This window comes from Giraffa tippelskirchi, chromosome 12, assembly GCF_054371585.1.
Source record: "Giraffa tippelskirchi isolate mGirTip1 chromosome 12, T2T-mGirTip1v1.2.pri, whole genome shotgun sequence".
Taxonomy (NCBI): Eukaryota; Metazoa; Chordata; class Mammalia; order Artiodactyla; family Giraffidae; genus Giraffa; species Giraffa tippelskirchi.
Genome location: NC_137286.1, coordinates 41724175 through 41744792, shown reverse-complemented (window position 1 = coordinate 41744792; position 20618 = coordinate 41724175). Strand labels below are relative to the sequence as shown.

Below are 20618 nucleotides of genomic sequence, written 5' to 3'. Positions count from 1 at the left end.
ACTGTTCTCAAGCACTGGCAGGCGGATTCTTTACCGCTGAGCCACCAGGGAAGACATCCATTGTACGTACAGACGCTATTTTGCGATCCATTTAGCCATTAATGGACACTTGGGTAGTCTCTTTGTTTTTTCAAACAAAACCATCCTGGAACCCCAGCAGGACTTCAGTTGGAAGCACTGCTGGCTTGGCTGTCCCCTCCCGGGACAACCTTGAAGGACTTCTCTGACTTGGAGCTCTCTTTGGAACACAGCCTGGAAACTGCTGGCCTAGAAAAATGGAACAGCCCTTTAAACGAGCATTGGAGCTGATCTAAGAATCTATATTTGCCAGATTTGGGATCAGACGGGTCGGCCCAGCTGCAAGAATAAAGCCAATGGAGTAGCGCCCAGGAGAGGTGCCTTAAGCCACACTGTGGCTGGAGGCCTCAGGCACTCCTCAGGTGGACAGACCAGTGGTACAGCCTCCCTGGTGGGGCTCTTTCATGCCACTCTTGAGTCCACAAGTTTCTGCTGGGGATCCTCCACCAGGGCTCCCAGGGCTGTAGCCTTTCCCGTGAAAATGCTGATACTGCCTGTGTATTCCATCACGACTATGGTATCTATGGGAGAAGGACCACACCGTTTCATTCATTCATGGGTTCTGGGTGCCTAGCGTGGGGCTGGCACCCAACAGATATTCATTGGCTACAGAAATAAGTCAATTAGAGAAGGGTCAAAACCACAGCAGCGACAAAAACCTCAACCACAGGAAAATGCCACAGTCACTGAGCCCCACACAGCCCAGGGGACTCCACAAACACCGCCACAAAGCCTCCGCTCCTCTTCAGAGCACGTGGCTTTGTCCCCTCAAGGCCACTTGCTGAACTGCAGAATGAATGGGCTCTCACAATTGAGCGAATTGAGCACTCTGAAAGCAAAATGGAACAGTTACCCGCTCTCCACTCGTGGGTTGCTAAAATTACCCCAGCCTATGCTTGAAGAGCGGCTGAAAATATCTAACGGAGACATATTCAGCGCCGACACAGGCTTTTCTTCTTTCTCCCCCACCCCCCACCTTTTCTTTCGATTCTCTGCGAACATCTGCACAGTGAAATAAAGGCTGGCTCTTTGATCTGTATTTTAAAGGGCTGAGGAACACATGCGAACACACACACGCACAGGCAGGCTCTTAGAGAGCTGAGAGATGCAGGAATGCCCAGTCAATGCCCACATTCGACCTGATTATTATCACCTTCTGCTTTCTTTGCCACTTTTGAGTTTTGCACGTGGAACCGTTTTTTTCTTTAGCATGGTGGGTTGTGTGTGTGTGTGTGTGTTGTATGTGTGTGTGTGTCCTGTATTTAAACCTGGCACTTGTCTGAGAAAGAGGCATTCCAGGACATCTACTCAGCAGGGACCAGGGCAAAAAATAGATGCAATTAGGTCAGGCGCTATGCTGCATGCACAGTAGCACTGGCAGCCTTGGAGCCTCTGTTCAAGGATCATCAGGTCCGGGGTGAGGGGCAAAGCTCTAGTGAGGGAGTCGCAAGCCTGGAGACCCTGCATAAGTCCTGGGCTGTGGCCCATCTCTGCCTGGAGCGAGGGTCAGGTGAGCCCACGGAGGCAGCCTTTCTCCGACCCTGGCAGGTCTCTTCTGGAGATGGCTCTGCTTCGGACCTCGGTTTGCTTGCTAGACGTCCAGGGTCTGCTCAGTTGACCCTTGTTGATGAAGGCCATGCAGGTTGGGGACTCTGGCTCACGCGCAACTCACCAGCTAGAGTCTAGCTTTGGCTGCCTGACCAGGCTCAAAGCCAGATGTCTCTGCTGGCCCCTGCTCACTTGTCACTGGTGGTCTGGTTTCCTTGATCCATCAGAGGAAAACCCTGCTTGCCACCTCAACTTTGAGACACAGTGCATCGGCTTCTGCCCCATCCTACTCCCTTCTCAAGAGGCAGTATCTTTAGTCCAAATGCGTTTAGTCAGAGCAGTCATTCACAGTGGAATTAACCCAAGTGTTTACCTCTTTGTTACCCTCCAAGGTTTTACTAAAGACCTTTGTAGGTCTTACTTTTCAGATAGCTGTCACACAGCTCAGTTCTTCTTCCTCCCTTTTTTTTTTCCGTAAATTTTTTGGTCTTATCTAGCGACATGTGGGATATAATTCCCTGTGCCTGTGTGCTTAGTCACTCAGTCTTGTCTGACTCTATGGGACCCTATGGACTGTAGCCTACAAAGGTCCTATAAAGCTATGATTTTTTCCAGTAGTCATGTATGGATGTAAGAGCTGGACAATAAAAAAGGCTGAGCGCTGAAGAATTGATGCCCCTGCATTTTGAGGGGCTTCCCTGGTGGCTCAGATGGTAATTAAACTGCCCACAATGTGGGAGGCTGGGGTTCCATCTCTGGGTCAGGAGGATACCCTGGAGAAGGGAATGGCAACCCACTCCAGTATTCTTACCCAGAGAATCCCATGGACAGAGAAGCCTGGTGGCTACAGTCCATGGGGGTCACAAAAAGTCAGACATGACTGAGCAATTAACACACACATTGTGACCTGCTGGTGAGATGAGGTGGTGAGAGGCGACCAGATCATCGTGTGGAGGCGTGAACAGCTGTCGAGGGGCGTCTAAGGGCTGAGAGTCAGCATCTCTCAGGTAAATGAGAATTGCTGGGATGCTGTTAAAGTGCAGATTCTGATTCAGGATATCTGGGTGGGACCCCAGATTCTGCATTTCTGATGGGCTATATCACACTTTGAGTAGTGAAGGTCTAGAAGACTTAACCTAGCAAGATTAAAAGACTAGTTCTAGAAGTTCTAGAAGACTTAACCGGTGTCCAAATGGCCATGGAAGGCAGAAGGAAGGGACTGTCTTGGAGCTGAGCCTGAGCCAACACTCTGAGGACTTAAGCATCCACGCTCTGGCCTCACACCCGCCCCCTTAGTCCATGTGGTTGTCAGCAGAGTAACCAGGAGCTTGCCAGTCAGTGACCTCACTTGATCATCACAACCTTGTCAGCTAGCGATAAAAAGCCTGTTCTTCAGAAAGAAGGTTGAGCGCCGAAGAATTGATGCTTTCGAACTGTTGTGCTGTAGAAGACTCTTGAGTGTCTCCTGGGCAGCAAGGAGATCAAACCAGTCAATCCTAAAGGAAATCAACCCTGAATATTCACTGGAAGGACTGATGCTGAAGCTGAAACTCCAACACTTTAGCCACCTGATGTAAAGAGCTGACTCACTGGAAAAGATCCTGATGCTGGGAAAGATTGAAGGCAGGAGGAGAAATGGACGACAGAGGATGAGATGGCTGGATGGCAACATCAACTCAAAGGACATCAGTTTGAGCAAACTCCGGGAGATAGTGAAGGACAGGGAAGCCCGGTGTTCATGGGGTTGCAAAGAGTTGGACACAACTTAGCGACCGAACAACAACATAGACACAAGTGCAGAGAGACTGGGGGACTTGCTTCAGATTGCAGCTGTTACGAGGCAGAGGTGGGCTTTGAACCCTGATCTGACCACCCGACCTTTCCACTGGGCCAGCATCACTGATTTTAAGTTTGGGGCTGGCACAGCTGTGCCTTGGAGCGGGTCCCTCCTGCCCACCCTGTGCCTCCCTGAACCTGGGGAGCCCGGGTGTGAGGCTGGGGGCTGGGATCCCTGGCCAGCCTCCTCTGCTCCCAGGGTTGCGGTCACCTCTGCCTTCAGTCGCTCGATCTCCACCTCCCCGTCCTCGATCTGCTGCCGCAGCTGCTTGGCCACCGTCTTCTCGGTCTCCACGATCTGTAGCAGGTGCAGGTATTTTTGCATCAGCGCCTCGTGCTCCGTGGCCAGGGTCCGGTAGCTGTGGACAGAGGGAGAGGGCAGGTAGGACGCTGTACCCACAGGAGCCGCTGCATCTCTGGGGTCACCAGTGACCTCCCACTTAAATTTAGGGGTCACCGTTCAGTCTGGAATCTACTGACATGACCTTCCAGGTTCCCTGGATGCAGCTGGTCAGTGGCGTGCCAGCTTAGAGACAGTGGCTTTTGTCACAAACTCGGAAACCGCTTCACACAAGTTCTTTAAGTCCCCGAGAACTTATGGGGGAGACCCTCATGGCAAAATGGGACAATAATCACTTCCCTGCAAGCCCCCAGGATGGAGGTGAGGATCCCAGGAGGCTGAGGGCAGGGAAACAGCTTTGCTCTAGGAGAGGGGCTATGTGCAGTGGGCAGTGGAGACTGGTCCCTTGATGGTGTCAGAGAAGGAGGCTCTGCCCAGTGGTGCCCTGAAGGGGTGGGGAGGGGTGGCGGGAAAAGCTAGCAGCTTCTCCTCAGGGGGGTGGCAGGGACAGAGGGTGTGCAGGGGACCTGGAGCCCGTGCCTGGAGGAAAACACCTAAACCTCAAATCAAAGCTCCGTGCTTGCTCCCCCATCCCCTTCTAGAGGTAAACGACAAGCTACAAGAGAGAACTCTGGTTAAAATAAGGCTTTGGTACATCTCTTATAATGAATTTAAACTAGAATATCAGGTTTTAATGTTTTCCCAACTTCCCAAGAGGCTTAATTATCTTGACTTGCAAAGGAAATGCAGTCAAGAGCAGGAAGGACTCCGTTTTCACACCACTGGTCTCTCCTTCTTGCTCCACCAGTGTGAAAATTCAGAGCCTTGATCAGTTTGTTCTTAGTGGTGCTTCAAAACTGGGATCTGGAGTCTTATTGGCAGGACAGTTTGGTATGTTTGTGTCCCCCTTTCTTCCCTTCCCCTGTCTTCTCCGACTGCCTCCCTTGCTTCCTCCTCCTCCCTCAGTTTTCTCTTTAAAAAAAAGTTTTATTGGAGAATAGCTGCTTGACCATGCTGTGTTAGTTTCTGCTGTACAGCAAAGTGATTCATCTATGTGTATATATATATCCCCTCTTTTTTGGTGTTCCTTCCCATTTAGGTCACCGCAGAGCACTGAGTAGAGTTCCCTGTGCTATATAGCAGGTTCTCCTTAGTTATCTGTTTCATACATAGTAGTGTATATATGTCTATCCCAATCTCCCAATTCCTCCCCCTGCTCCTGCCCCTTTGGTGTCCATAAGTTTGTTCTCTATATCTGTGACTCTATTTCTGCTTTGCAAATAAGTTCATCTGTACCATTTTTCCAGATTCCACATATAAGTGATATTATATGAAATTTGTTTTTCTCTTTCTGACTTACTCGACTCTGTATAACACACTAGGTCCATCTGCATCTCTGTGCAGCACTGTCTTTATAAACTCACAGATTCTCAGAGCTGGAAGGAAACTCAGGAATCAGGAAAGGCCAATTCTCTCATTTTATAAACAAAGAAACTGAGGCCCAGAGAGGGGAAGTGACTTGCCCCCCTGAATGACAGTCAGTCACTGAGCGTCGAAGCTGGAGCTGGAATTGCACCACAGTTCCTGAAGAGTCAGGTCTGTGCTCTCCACGTGGCCATCCAGTTTCCACCTAGTTCTCCTTACTGAGATCCAGACCATAAGTCACACTTGGTGTTACATTTTATACATTGCTGTACACACACATAGTCCAGAGGCATCCCATAATACGAGACTGCTAGGCATACAGTGGCAGAGTACATTGTGTCTATACCTATTCTATACCATGTGCTTATTTTTGTACATACCTGTTTCTATATGTTATGTCAAAGGAAAGTGTTAGTTGCTCAGTCATCTCTGACTTTTTGTGGTCCCACGAACTGTAGCCCGCCAGGCCACCATGGAAGCCCTAGGGCCAGCCAACCTGGTCCACAAATTAAAGATGCCTCTGAAAACACATCTAGACCTGCACGCTCGGTGCCAGACTGGACCCTGTTGGCTTCTCTCAGCCCTTCATTCTGTGCTATGGTTGTCCATTCACATAGCATCTGACTTGAAGAGCTTCTGGGTGGCCATGGCCATAGTCTAGTCGACACCAGCCAGGGACAGCTCACTGTCTCTCTGCAGGTATCTCATGGGCCAAAATGACCACATCTCTTGGATGACCTAACTGTAGCCTCAGCAGCTAGTTTTTATCTTTGCCTTAAATATGCTGGCCCAAAGCAAAAAAGCCTGTGTCCGAGTCCAGTGTGGCCTTGGCAAGAGTTGAGGAGTCAGAATTGGTTTGGGACTTCTGGTCTTTCCTTTTTCTTCTTCCAACCTCTCTTCCCATTCTCTTTGAAAATAAAACTTTCTCTCAGAAAAGGATCAGACGATGCTTCTCTGTGAATGTGTTGCTCACTCAGTCGTGTCCGATCCTTTGCAACCCCATGGACTATAGCTTGCCAGGCTCCTCTGTCCATGGGATTCTCCAGGCAAGAATACTGGAGTGGGTTGCCATTTCCTTCTCCAGGGGATCTTCCCAACCCAGGGATCGAACCCATGCCTCCTGTACTGGCAGGCGGATTCTTTACCAGTGAGTCATCTGGGATGCCCAGTCTTTGGCATAGCTGACCTTAAGATAGGGAGATTCTCTAGGTGGGCCTTACCTAATCACATGAGCCTTTATTTTATTTATTCATCTAATTATACAGTATTTATTTGGCTGCACTGAGTCTTAGTTGGAGCTGCGAGGTATGTGGGATCTTAGCTCCCTGACCAGGAATCAAACCCACATCCCTTGCATTGGAAGGTAGTGTCTTAACCACTGGACCACTGGAGAAGGCCCCATATGAACCTCTTAAAATGGAGGGTTTTCTCTGGCTGGTCACAGAAGGAGAGGTCAGAGATTTGGGGCTGGAGAACAATTTGGTGAATCACTGTTGGCTCAAGGATGGAGGGGACCACATGGCATGGAATGCTGGACTTCTGTGCCACGGGATGGAGCTGAGAGCCTTCCCAGACCACCAGCCAGCAAGGATGCAGTCCTATAAGAAACTGACTCTTGCCAACAACAGGAGTGAGCTTGGAAGCAGAGACATCTCCAGAACTTCGAGGTCAGAAGTTTGACTCCTTGATTTCAGCCCATGACCTCTGTGCAGAGACCACAGCCAAGTCTCAGTTCAGACTTCTGACCACAGAACTGAGAGAAACGGGTATGGTTTTAAGCTGCTAAGTTTGTGATCATTTGTTCTGCAGCAGTAGAGAACTAAAACACACTAATAGACAATATTTATTTTACAAATTTGAGGTTTAGTGCCCATAGAATGGGAAGCACAGACCTTAAATGTACAGTTTGATTGAGGTGGAATAATGCATATGGCCTGATTGAGAGAAAGAAAATCCCCAACACCCCAGAATTCCCCTGTACCCTTCCTCATCAATCCACACCCCAGAAGTGGCTACTGTTCAGATTTCTATCACCACAGTTTAGTTCTGCCTGTGTTATTAGCATTTCAGGAATCAGACAACAAGTACTGTCTTGTGTCTGGCTCTTTTACCCCACATCCTGGCTATCTGTTTTGTTACACATATTTGCAGTGGGTTCCTTTTTATTGTTGAGCGGTATTCCATCGCAAGGATGTATCAAGGTTCTTTCTTACATCTGCCTGTTGATAGACACCTCGGCTATTTCTAGTTTGGGGACTATTGTGCATAAAGCTGCTACGGAAATTTTCATATAAGACTTTCTGTGGATGTTTTTTATTTCTCTCGAGATAAATACTAGGAAGTGGAACTGCCAGGTCACAGAGTAGGTATATGTTTCACTTTTAAAGGAACTGCCTAACAATTTTCCAAAATGGTTGAACCACTTAATGCTCCCACCAGCATCGTGTGATTTATGGTTATCCTACCCCCTCTCCAACATTTGCTACTGTCAGTCTTTTTTTTTTTTTTAATTTCTTTGGCTGCGTCAGGTCTTAGTCATGGCAGGAGGAATCTTCGTTAGGTCATTCGGGATCTTTCAGTGTGGCACACAGACTCTCTAGTTTGGCTTGCGGGCTTAGTTGCCCCTCTGTGTGTGAGATCTTAGTTCCCCGACTGGGGATCGAACCCAAGTCCCTTACATTTCAAGGTGGATTCTTAACCACTGAACAACCAGGGAAGTCCTTTTTGTGTATACTTTCAACACTTACCTGGGCTTCCCTGGTGGCTCAGCTGGTAAAGAATCCGCCTGCAATGTGGGAGACCTGGGTTCGATCCCTGGGTTGGGAAGATCCCCTGGAGAAGGGAACAGCTACCCACTCCAGTATTCTGGCCTGAATTCCATGGGGTTGCAAAGAGTCGGAAACGACTTTTTGAAAGTGAAAGTGAGTGACTTTCACTTTCACCACTTATTCATCTTTTATTATTCATTTATCCACTTATCCATCATTTACCATCCACACATACACTCAACATCCAACTTCTGTCCATCCATCCTTGCATTCTTGCACTCGACATCTGCTGAGCCCCTGTCTATATAAGGCCTTTGGTCCCTGCTCCCAAGAGCTTACATTTTGTAGAAAAGTAGACACAGAAACACACCATTATCCACTCAGCCAGAAAGGTCTGCTGCTCGAAGAGGTGAGTTTGGGTGTCCATTCTCCCCTGAGAGTACTCAGCCCTGCAAAGGATTGTTAGCTCTGGGGCCACACCCAAGCCCCCAACTCCATCATTTCCCCCAAACCTAGGAAGACTCCGTTCAGTTTGAAGCCCCCGTTTTCTCTGTTGCATACACTCTCCTTCTGCTCTTCTCCCCACCTGGCCCAGTGAGTTCCTCTAGAGAGGGGCACACATGGATGGGAAGAAGGGGAAGAGCCAGCTAAGAATCTGCACATCCAAGCACAGAGAATTTCAGTCTATAGAGAAGACCAAGGCCCAGAGAAAAGACAGGACCAGCACATTCCTGCAGCATCTGGGTTAGAACTCAGGTAGTCTTCGTTTGTGTCTGACTCTTTGTGACCCCATGGTCTATAGCCCACTGGGCTTCTCTGTCCATGGAATTCTCCAGGCAAGAATACTGGAGTGGGTAGCCATTCCCTTTTCCAGGGGATCTTCCCAAACCAGGGATTGAACCAGGGTCTCGAGCACTGTGGGTGGATTCTTTACTGTCTGAGCCACCTGGGAAGTCCTGTAATAAAACCTTATAATCCAATCAAATTGGATTCAGTTTTCTTGGGATAAGAAAAGAAGCTCATCTGGTTGGAGGCAGGAGGCCACCCTGCTGTTCCTCAGGGGAGCTTGGTTCCTTGTGCACCCCGGAGATGCACATCAGAGCCCCGGGGCTCTGAGGGTGGACCCGTCAAGACGCCCTTCTTACAGTTTCATGTTCCCCCCATGTGCTCCCTCTCCATGTCTTTCCCTCCCGGGGTTTGAGTTTGCCCAGGACGGGGCCCTTGGATTCAGTCTCCCGCCTGGACCTTGGGGTGGCCGAGGCGTACCTTGCGTGAGCGATGGCCGCCACCCACTCATCGCAGTCCTTGGCGTCCTCTGTCCTCAGCTCCAAGGCTTTCTGGTTCTCGTGGCTGAAGTTAACCGTGAAATAGTGCTGCCCAAAGAAAAAGAAGACAGCCCCGATTACCAGGGTGATGGGCAGGGAACTGGCCGCGTCTCCTGTCATCAATCTGGCTGCTTTGCAAAACACTCTGCTGCCACATCTGCTAGGCACGCACTCATTATCTATGATCATCTGAATGCCATTCTATTTAGCAGTTTCAAACTCTGATTAAGGCAGGCTTTGTACAATGTAACAGAACCTATGCTTAGGTTATTGTAAGAAGGAAGCAAAACCCACAAAGCCCTCTTTGCTAACAGACTGCACAAAAGCCAGCTTTAAACCATCAGGTATGCTGGGAGAAAGGCAGAGGAAACACACCAAGAGAGCATCCCCTCTGGGAACTGGGTACCCAATCAGTGCAGCATTCATTTCATTCACTCCACAAAAACATTGTGTATTCTACTATGTCCTGGCCTTAGAGCAAGAAACAGACAGACCCTAGCAGAGCTCACCAGAAGCCAGCTCTGTGTTGGGAGCTGGTGGCCGACATAGAGCTGGTCACATGGAGGGCCTGCTCTCCAAGCTGCCAGGGCAGCAAGAAGGCCAACAATAGACACAAGTATAATATCGTTCTATGAATGAATACCTGTAAAGCTCTTAGAACGCCGGAAATCTAGTAAGCCCACATGTTTGCTATCATTAATGCAGTGCAATGATCATTACCCTCATGGAGGTAAGAAAAAAGGGTCCAGGGAAAGTCACCTGCTGATTCAGCCCAGGAAAACCAGGAGGCCTTCCCAGAGGACAAGGTGTTTATCCAGGTTTTATTTCAGTCGATGGAAGAACATGGAGGGAGCATGGACATCTAGAGTGCACAGCATGTTCCAGGGGTGGGAATAAGGCATGCCAGAGCTGAGGCTGCGTGGGAGGAGGGGCCTGCATGGTGGAGCTGAGCCGAAGGACCACTTCTAGGTCTCCGGCTTCAGCACCTTAGGAGGGTGGGGATGCCAGAGACTGGAGGAGGCATTGGCAGGATAAAGGGCTGGTGTCAGGGAGTCAAAGGTGGGAGTGGACATGCAGACTGTGTGTGCCTGGAGGACCGTGTCTTTCTGGCTGCAGACAGGAGTTGAGGGTGCCAGCTTTAGGGTGGAGAGGGAAGCTGGGGGCAGACTCAGTCAGAGAGAAGGTACACAAGCAATGAATTGGGACCCCACCTGTGGAGGCCACCTGGGTCTGGCCCTGGAGGAGAGAGGCTTCGAGGTGCAGAGGGAGTTCCCCAAAGCCTGCCTGTTCAGAAGATGCCCCGCAGGCCACGGTGTGGTCCTGTATCAGGGAGTACTGTCCCATCCCTCCCTCCCCTGCGGCCCGGCAGCAGGGAGCAACAGCACAAGGGCATAAACTTATTTTTTTGCTTCCGATGACATTACTGTCTTTCTGTTCATTGTCATTCTTGGTGGCAGCCAGGGGTGTGTGTGTGTGTGTGCATGTGCGTGTGCGCTGCACAGTCAATGTCTCTCACTCGTTTCCTAGGAAACAGATCTGGCTGTAGAATGAAATGTCAGCTGCAGCCGCACATAACTGAATTGGGAAGGCTCCGGTGGGCACTCCCCTCTCCCTGGAGAAGGAAGCGGGTGACACATGGAGCTGCGGGTGACAAGCCAGCACGTTCCCCGTATCCCCAGGGGTGGAGAGCTCACACATGCTTGACTTAACTTCACTCTGTATAATAGGCTCCAGGTTCAGAGATCTGGCTATAGGATGAAATGCCAGCGGAGGGGGTGGAAGGGGCTGGGGAAGGGGCCTCTGGGAGCCCTGTGATCTTGTGATTCCCAAATGCACCAAGTGGAACGGGTCTTGGGATCTGTTGACCACAGATGAATGTAAGGTGCAGAAAAGTCAGGCCACTTGCCCAAGGTCACATACCTGGAAAGGAAAGGAGCCAGAATAACACCTTCTCCGGGCACTTACCGTCCACTCAGATCTTGGGCTTGATGCTGGGGTGAAGGCTGGAAAAGGCAAGGTCCCTACCTGAAGGCACTTCTGGCCAGGTGAGGCTCAGGGTCCTAACTCAGAAACAAGGCCCTCTCAGCTCCACACGGGCTCAGCAGGGCTGCCGGGTCCCCAGAGAGTCCCCAGGGGAGCTCAGCACAGTCAGAGCCGGCTGGACTCATCCGTGGCCCTTGCCAATTTCCAGGGCAGGCGTAGCTTCCTTTCCCCCGGGGCCATGGGGGGACCCAGAGCTCCTCGCCCTGGGGAGGAGCCAGCTGGGCTTGGTAGAGGCCCCCAAGTCTGGCTACTCAGAGCTGCAGCAGGTGGTGGGCTCGGCTGAGGCCCCTCCCTCCCAGCAGAAGCTTCTTTCTAGTTGTGGTACATGTACACAAGGGCATATCACTCAGCCATAAAAGGGAACACACACGAGTCAGTTCTACTGAGGTGAATGAACCTGGAGCCCGTTATACAGAGTGAAGACAGAAAGAGGAAAACAAATATCGTATGTTAATGCATATATATGGAATCTAGAAAGATGGTACTAATGAGCCTCTCTGCAGGTCAGCAGTGGAGACGCACACTTACAGAACAGACTTGTGGACACGAGGAGGGAAAGGAGAGGGTGGGAAAAGTTGAGAGAGTAGCTCTGAAACATACGCATTACCGTATGTAGAATAGATAGTTGGTGGGAATTTGCCGTATGACGCAGGAAGCTCAAAACCGGTGCTCTGTGACAAGCTAGAGGGGTGGGATGGGGGTGGGAGGTTGGAGGGAGATTCAGGAGGGAGGGGACATGTGTATACCTACGGCTCATTCATGTTGATGTGTGGCAGAACCCGATACAATATTGTAAAGCAATTATCCTCCAATTAGTAATAATTAAATAAAAAACCTTCTTTCTAAGCAGCCTGGCTTCACAGATAAGCAGATGGCTACCTGCCACCCTGTGTACTGTAACCCCCTGCCACCTCACCTCGGCTGGACAGCTGACCACGAGGAAGGAAGCCAGGAAGTCCGCCTCCTTTCTCCGCCCCAGCCCCAGGTTGAATCTGGCTTTCAGAAACATCTGGCTTTCTTTTTCTTTTTTTTTTTTAACATCTAAAATTTTATTTATTTATTATTGGAATATAGTTGCTTTACAATGTTGTGTTAGTTTCTGTTGTACAACAAAGTGATCAGCTATATGTATACACATATCCCCTCCCTCTTGGACCTCCCTCCCACCCCACCCCATCCCACCTCTCTAGGTCATCACAGAGCATGGAGCTGAGCTCCCTGTGCTATGCAGCAGCTTCCCACTAGCTATCTGTTTTACACATGTAGTGTATATATCTCAATCCTACTCTCTCAATTTGTCCCAACCTGTCCGTCCCCTCCTGTGTCAGCAAGTCCATTCTCTGCATCTGCCTCTCTATTTCTGCCCTGCAAATGGCTTCATTAGTACCATTTTTCTAGATTTCACACATATGCGTTAAGATACGGTATTTGTTTTTCTCTTCCTGACTTACTTCACTCCATAGGACAGTCTCTAGGAGAGTCCTCTGGCTTTTGATAGGTGCTGATACTCAGTTCTCTGTCCCTCAGACCAGAGACAAGGCTCCCAGAGGCCCCTTCCCCAGCCCCTCGCACCCCCTCCACCGCGAGCTGCCAGGCCACCCATCTGCCCACCCCACTACTGTGTGGCCTGGCATCTGTCCCCATTGCCGCTGTTCCAGTTCAGGTCCTGGGACCTTTCTCCCACAAGCATCCTGCATCTCTCATCCTTAGAGATAGCACCTAGACCCTGAATAACCGACTGGCTGGAAGTGCAGGTGAAGCGGTCTGCTGGCTGGAGGGATGTGCAAACGGCCATAACAGTAGGCAAGACCCACTGCATCTCCTAGGAAGCTGGCTACAGATGCCACAGTGAGCTCTGGACAATTTGCAGAGCATCTTCAGGGCAGAAACCAAAGGGCCTGCAGTGCTGGCAGCTGGGGGTGATGGTGGCACTTGGCCGTAGATAAAGGGGAAATCGGAGGCCCTGGGCATCAGGCCAGGTTCTCAGGACACATTATCACCTCAACCCCAGGTGTGAAATGGATCACCTCCACCTAACCGGGGAAGCGGAGGCAAGCACCGTGGTTTGCCCAAGGTCACCAGCCAGGAAACGGCCCAGCTGAGCCAGGACTGAGAGCTGCCCCGGGCTGGAATGTAAGTGCTTCAGACGACTGGAGCATTCCCTCTGTGCTTGTAAACCTCCCCACTGACAGCCGGCCTGTACAACCACGTTGCCTGACTGACTAGTAGAAAGTGTTCACTAAGGGAAAGTAAAACTTCCACCTGGCAATTCTGAGTCATCACCCCACCTGACTTCGGGCAGCCAAATAAATGAGACTTTGCTGGACGTGGGAATTGGGAGATGAGGGAAGAGGGACTGCACACAGAAATGGAGACAAAGGACACGGGAGAGCTGGAGGGAAGCACAGAGAGAGAGACAGAAGGAAAAGCACACAGGGACACAGGGACTGAGAGAGGAAGTGCAATTCATTGTGAAAGAACGAAACCCACACATACGGAGAGAATGGGTGAGCCCGAGGCTCCAGGAAGATGCTAAGAAAGAAGGATGTTTTAGAGGCTTTGTTGTGTTAGTCGTTCAGTCGTGTCCAACTCTTTGTAAGCCCATGGACTGTAGTTTACTGTAGCCTGCCAGGCTCCTCTGTTCATGGGATTCTCCAGGCAAGAATACTGAAGTGGGTAGCCATTCCCTTCTCCAGGGGGATCTTCCTGATCCGGTGATCGAACCTAGGTCTCCTGCATTGTAGGCAGATTCTTTACCATCTGAGCAACCAGGGAAGGCCAGATGCTAAAAAAATTATTTATTTGTGCCAAATCTTCCTTGTGGCACACAGGATCTTTTTTTTTTTTTAGCTGTGGCATGTGGGATCTACTTCCCTGAACGAGGGATGGAACTCAGGCCCCGTGCATTGGGAGTGTGGAGTCTGGACCAGTGGATCACTAAGGGAGTTCCCAAAACAGGTGACTTCTTGGCCTGTATGGGTTGCTGTGGACTTGGGAGTAAAAATGTGATGATTGTCCAGCCCTGAGCCACTTTAGCAGCTTAGGGAAATATCAAAGGAACAACTGCCCATCTCGTGAGTAGATGCACTGCTGCATAGCAAGAAACAGGCTGGTCCCTCCCCAAAGGATGCTCATGACTGACCTCCCATCCTCTGCTTGTTGCCACCACCCCACCCCACCTCCATCCCTGGATGCCAACCCTTGGGCTGGGCTGCCCACGGGTGTGCATGAGAGATAGGATGCCAGGCTGAGAGCGGCTGGCCTGGTATGCCTGAGCCTGAAGCTCTGCCCTGATGATGGCCCTCAGGACCCAGGGTGAGGCTGTTTCCCATCACTGCATCCTCAATGGGGAGTGAGGCTGCCTCTGGCTTGGCTACTCCGAGGAGCCTACCTCTTGGTACTTGGAGCAGGAAAAATACCATCTCCCCTTCTCTCTGGTTCTTTGATCTTGTACTTTTTTTTCAGATGCACTATGTCTCAGCAATAAAGAACCCGTCTGCCAATGCCAGAGATGCAGGAGACTCTGGTTCAGTTCCTGGGTCGGGAAAATCCCCTGGAAGAGGAAATGTCAACCCACTCCAGTATTCTTGTCTGAGAAATCCCATGGACAGAGGAGACTGGGTGGCTACAGTCCACGGGCTCACAAGAGTCAGACATGACTTAGCAACTAAACCATCATGAGGTATGTGGGATCTTAATTCCCTAACCAGGGATGGAACCCGCGCCCTCTACATTGGAGGGCAGAGTCTTAACCACTGGACCACCAGGGAAGTCACCTAATCTTGTTATTTCCATTGTTCTCTGTCTCTTGTCTCCTTTTGAACCTCTGCACCTCTCTGTCCCTTTCTCCCTGTGTCTCTCTTGCTGCCTCTCTCCTCTCTACCCCTCCAAATCCCTCCGCCCCTTCTCCCAGCCTCTGTCCACATGGCAAGTGAGATCACCTGGCCACAGCTGCATCACCAGCTGCAGAAACCAGCCCACATATGGGGCCCCTGTCTTCCCTTAGTTGCTTAGGTTCCTCTTGCTCAGGCTGGTGACTGGCTACTTCTAGGGTTAGGGGGTCCTCTTTCTTTCTCTACCCTGCCCGGGAAGCCCAGACACACGTCCTCAGGGCCCGACACACTCTCCCCTCCCTAAACTCCTTTCTGGTTGGTTTGGGTGTTTGGGGACAGACTTTCTTGATGCCAGAGAATTATGACAGGGGCTTGGGCTTAGGCAGGAATGGGGGACCCACTGGCCTGCTTTGGTTCCAGATTCTAGGGTCAAGGCCTCAGTATGGCCAGCCCAGCTCCCTGGACCTCTGAACCACTATAGAGAACCAGAGAGTGCTCCACTGCCAGCGACCGCCTGAGGATCTCACAGGCTTGTAATCCAGAAGGCAGATGGGGTGTTTCTGGGCCTTCTGGGTAAATGCTGTCAATATCTGTCTTTTCTAGGGATGACCAGCCACCCTGGTTCTGCTTAGCCTCCCCCTTGCCTCCTGCCTATCCCAACTGGCTGGGAGGGCTTTGGCACCTCCATAGAATGTAGAACATGGGGAAACCACTGACAGATGCGGTGACCAAACATCCCAGTTGGCCTGGGACTGTAGATCACAACAAACTGTGGAAAATTCTTCAAGAGATGGGAATACCAGACCACCTTACCAGGCTCCTGAGAAATCTGTATGCAGGTCAAGAAGCAACAGTTAGAACCGGACATGGAACAACAGACTGGTTCCATATTGGGAAAGGAGTACGTCAAGGCTGTATATTGTCACCCTGCTTATTTAACTTGTATGCAGAGTACATCATGTGAAATGCTGGGCTGGATGAAGCACAGGCTGGAATCTGGATTGCTGGGAGAAATATCAATAACTTCAGATATGCAGATGACACCACCCTTATGGCTTAAAGTGAAGAGGAACTAAAGAGCCTCTTGATGAAAGTGAAACAGGAGAGTGAAAAAATTGGCTTAAAACTCAACATTCAGAAAACTAAGATCATGGCATCCGGTCCCATCACTTCACGGCAAATACAGGGGGAAACAATGGTAACAGCGACAGACTTTACTTTCTTGGGTTCCAAAATCACTGCAGATGGTGACTGCAGCCATGAAATTAGAAGACGCTTGCTCCTTGAAAGAAAAGCTATGACCAACCTAGATAGCATATTAAAAAGCAGAGACATTACTTTGCCAGCAAAAGTCCATCTAGTCAAAGCTATGGTTTTCCCAGTAGTCATGTATGGATGTGAGAGTTGGACTATAAAGAAAGCTGAGTGCTGAAGAATTGATGCTTTTGAACTGTGGTGTTGGAGAAAACTTGAGAGTCCCTTGGACTGTAAGGAGATCAAACCATTCCATCCTAAAGGAAATCAGTTCTGAATATTCATTGGAAGGACTGATACTGAAGCTGAAACTCCAATACTTTGGCCACCTGATGCAAAGAACTGATTCACTGGAAAAGACTTTGATGGTGGAAAAGATTGAAAAGGCAGGAGGAGAAGGGGACAACAGAGGATGAGATGGTTGGATGGCATCACTGACTCAATGGACATGAATTTGAGCAAGCTCTGGGAGTTGGTAATGGACAGGGAAGTCTGGCGTGCTGCAGTCCATGGGGTCACAAAGAGTTGGACACGACTGAGTGACTGAACTGAACTGAACTGAGGTGCTTCTGCGAGCACCGGACTTCTGGAGCTAAAACCAGGACAGCCTTGAGAATACCAGGACTTCTGGTCACCCTACAAAAGGTGAAGTAGGTGGAAGTCCCAACAGTGGGGTCCACACTTGGCTGTGTGGCTCAGAATCAGGGACTCTGGGCAGCCTCTGGCTCTCCCGCTGGCAAGTGGAAAGTGAAAGTGTTAGTCGCTCAGTCGTGTCCAACTCTGAGACCCCATGAACTGTAGGCCCGCCAGGTTCCTTTACCCATGGGATTCTCCAGGCAAGAACATTGGAGTGGGTTGCCATTCCCTTCTCCAGGGGATCTTCCTGACCCAGGGATTGAACCTGGGTCTCCTGCATTGCAGGCAGATTCTTAACCATCTGAGCCAGCTGGGAAGCTTCTGGCAAGTGGGTATGACATTGACACCTGCCTTGGTCAACTATGCATGAGTGGTCTCAGTCATGCAAAATCAAGGTCTCTCTACCTTTAACTCTCTACCTGAGTGATTTCTCATTTGTGAATTCAGCCTATATTTTTTGTCTCCACTGTAAACCCAGACACTGTCCATCTCATGGTAGTAATCAGTGACAAACGTGGAAGCCTGCGATGCCTAGTGCTTTCTGCAAGGTGCAGGCACTTCTCACCCTCAGGTCTTAATGGATTTCTTTCCTGCTCCCTCTGGACTGTCAGGTGTGCCAGCCCCTATGCTTCTCCATCAAAGCCATTATCCTCTTGTAATGACTTTTTACTGTCTTTCATATCACAGTAAGTCCCCTACATACAAACAAGTCCTGTTCCAAGAGCACGATTGTACGTTCAATTTGTTCATGAGTCCAACAAAATTAGTCTAAGTACCCAACTAACATGATCGGCTACATAGTACTGTACTGTAATAGGTGTAGAATACTTTTCCCACTAGCAATACATAAAAAACAAACACAAAAATTAAACAGTTTTAGTCTTAACAATGCAGTACCTTGAAAAGCACAGTAGTACCAGCTACATCACCGCTGCTTTTACGCTTGCTTCCAGATATCCTGGGCTTGCAAAAAAGACACTGCACTACTGTATTCTACACAGTACTGGACAGTAAAGTGCACACAAGCACAACTGTTTGGAAAGGATGCATACACGTGACAAGGTACACCAGACACGTGAACTAACTCGTGACGGGACATGCAAACACACGTTTACATCTTTGAAAATTCACAATTTGAAGGTTGGTATGTAGGGGACTTGCTGGGCAGCACAGAGTCCCGATCTGGGCCTCCCAATAGAGATACCTGAGAACCTGAGCCGACACGGATGCTCGAGCCCTGTTTTTAGGCACATTAAACCAGAAGGTGGGAGAGGAAAACAGGGAGGGGATATGTTTCAGGCACTGGTATTTTTCAAAGCCCTCCTGTTGGTCCCCAGTGTTCACCCAGTGCTGCAAACCCCTAAGAGGGAGCAGTGTCTGCAGAAGAAGCCCTTCTTTCCCCTACTCATCCCATGTTCTCCTGGAGCCCCTCGTCCTGGAGCAGCCACAGATGCATGCCATCCATCCAGGAATTTTCACTTATTTGGAACAGTGACAGACTTTACTTTACAAATTAATGAGCAGTGTGTGTTGAACTCGAAGTACCAATGACAAAGGAGGAGGCAGAAATGTCTCAGAGAGAAGAGGAGATGGGAGACCATGGAACTAGAGTGGGGGTAGAGGAGGACAGGGCAGAGAGAGATGGTTCTGGTCCAGGCCTTGGAGACCCGGACACAGGGTTGCTCCATGGGTTCTGTTAATTACCATAGTAACCATTTCAAGAGCAGTCCTTTTTTGCTTAAGCTGCTTTGAACGGGCTCCTGCTCCTTTCAAACAAATGATTCCTGACCAAGAATGTCCCCAGAGCCTGGCACCGTGCCTTGGCCTGGGTTTGGAATGGTTTGGAATGGCCTTCGTTTGCTGAATGTGTGACTGAATGCATGTGTCACCACGGCATGGGAGCCCAGATCATGAATTAATCGATGCACAGCAAACACCACAAAGCAGGTGGCTTTGCATTTACTTCTCAGGCGGGTGAGTTGTCTGGAAGGGTATGGGCCATGGCTTTCCATTAATGAGGCTTATGTCTCTTTAGGGAGAGGAGGCCCGCTCACTTCATAAAGGCACTTCTTTTCTTAAATATGTTTAATGATGCAGGTTGTTTAAAAATATTTATTTATTTGGCTGCATCAGGTCTTAGTTGTGGCATGCAGGATAGAGTTCCCTGACCAGGGATTGAAATCCAGGCTCCTGCATTGGAAGTGCAGTGTCTTAGCCACTGGGAGCACCAGGGAAGTCCCTGAAGGAACTTCTTCCAGAACTTATCCCACCATGGAACACTTTTCATTTTTTGGAAGATCTATCAACATTCCATGAAACCAGTGTTCTGGGACTCTGGAGCTGTGGCACATGCTAGGCTTTGGAGTCACTTGGGTTTAAATTTATTATACATTATTTAGCCTTGGTGTCTTCAATATATCTCTTCATTTCTGTGGACCCGTTTTCTCTTTCACAAAAAGAGGAGGATATTACAAATCTCACAGGGTTGAGCAAAACATATGATGCTGTGAAAGCTCCTGGTTCATAAAAGTGCTCAGTAATGGTTTTTAAACCACTTGAATCATTTGCCAGGTCCAAGTGATGGGTCTAAACAACCTGTGTACTCAGTCACTCAGTCATGTCTGACTCTTTGTGACCTCATGGACACAGGCTCCTCTGTCTGTGGGATTTCTCAGGCAAGAATACTGGAGGGGGTTACCATTTTCTCCTCCAGGGAAACTTTCCGACCCGTGGAAGAGTTTCCTGCATTGGCAGGAGGAATTTTTACTACTGAGCCACCTGGGAAGCCCCATCAAAACAACTAGTCAGTGGCCAATTACTAGAAAAACCACACACTTGTGCATATACATGCTGGGTACAAATTGTGCCCCTCTAACACTCATGTCCATCAGAATCTGTGACTAAAACTTATTTGCAGATATGTGTTATGTAAAAACAATGGTACAAAGGAATTTATTGACAAAACGGAAATTGAGTCACAGATGTAGAAAACAAACTTATGGTTACAACAGGGAAAGGTGAGGGACAGATAAATTGGGAGTTTGGGATTGATACATACTTACTACTCTATATAAAATAGATGACTAATGTGAACCTGCTGTATAGCACAGGGAACTCTACTCAATACTCTGTAATGGCCTATATGGGAAAAGAATCTAAAAAGGGGGATATATGTATATGTACAGCTGATTCACTTTGCTGTACACCTGAAACTAACATAACATTGTAAATCAACTCTACTCAAATAAAATTTTTTTAAAAAAGACCTTATTTGAAAATAGGATCTTTACAGATGTAAGCAAGGGAAGATGAAGTCATACTGGATTAACAAGAAGAGGCTTTAATAAAAAGAGAGAAATCTGGACACAGACACACAGGGAAGAGGGAGGTAGAGATTGGAGAGATGAATCTACACATCAAAGACCACCAAGGATTGCTGGCAGCCACCAGGAGCCAGCAGAAGAAAGGAAAGACTCTTCCCCAGAGACTGCAGAGGGACCATGGCCCCGCAGGCATCTTGGTCTCAGACCTC

The 20618-nt window shown here is 49.3% G+C and overlaps 1 protein-coding gene across 2 annotated transcripts in view; it reads right to left on the bottom strand.

Annotated features, from left to right (window-relative positions):
• The window catches only part of RASGRF1 (Ras protein specific guanine nucleotide releasing factor 1), a 101800-nt gene that overhangs the window by 68594 nt on the left and 12588 nt on the right, over positions 1-20618 (bottom strand). For both annotated transcript variants that reach the window (XM_081546752.1, XM_081546753.1), the window contains exons 2-3: positions 9262-9368; positions 3674-3821 (exon numbers count right to left, since the gene is read on the bottom strand). In XM_081546752.1, the coding sequence (XP_081402878.1) occupies positions 3674-3821; positions 9262-9368 (255 nt within the window). The remainder of the gene's footprint in view (positions 1-3673; positions 3822-9261; positions 9369-20618) is intronic.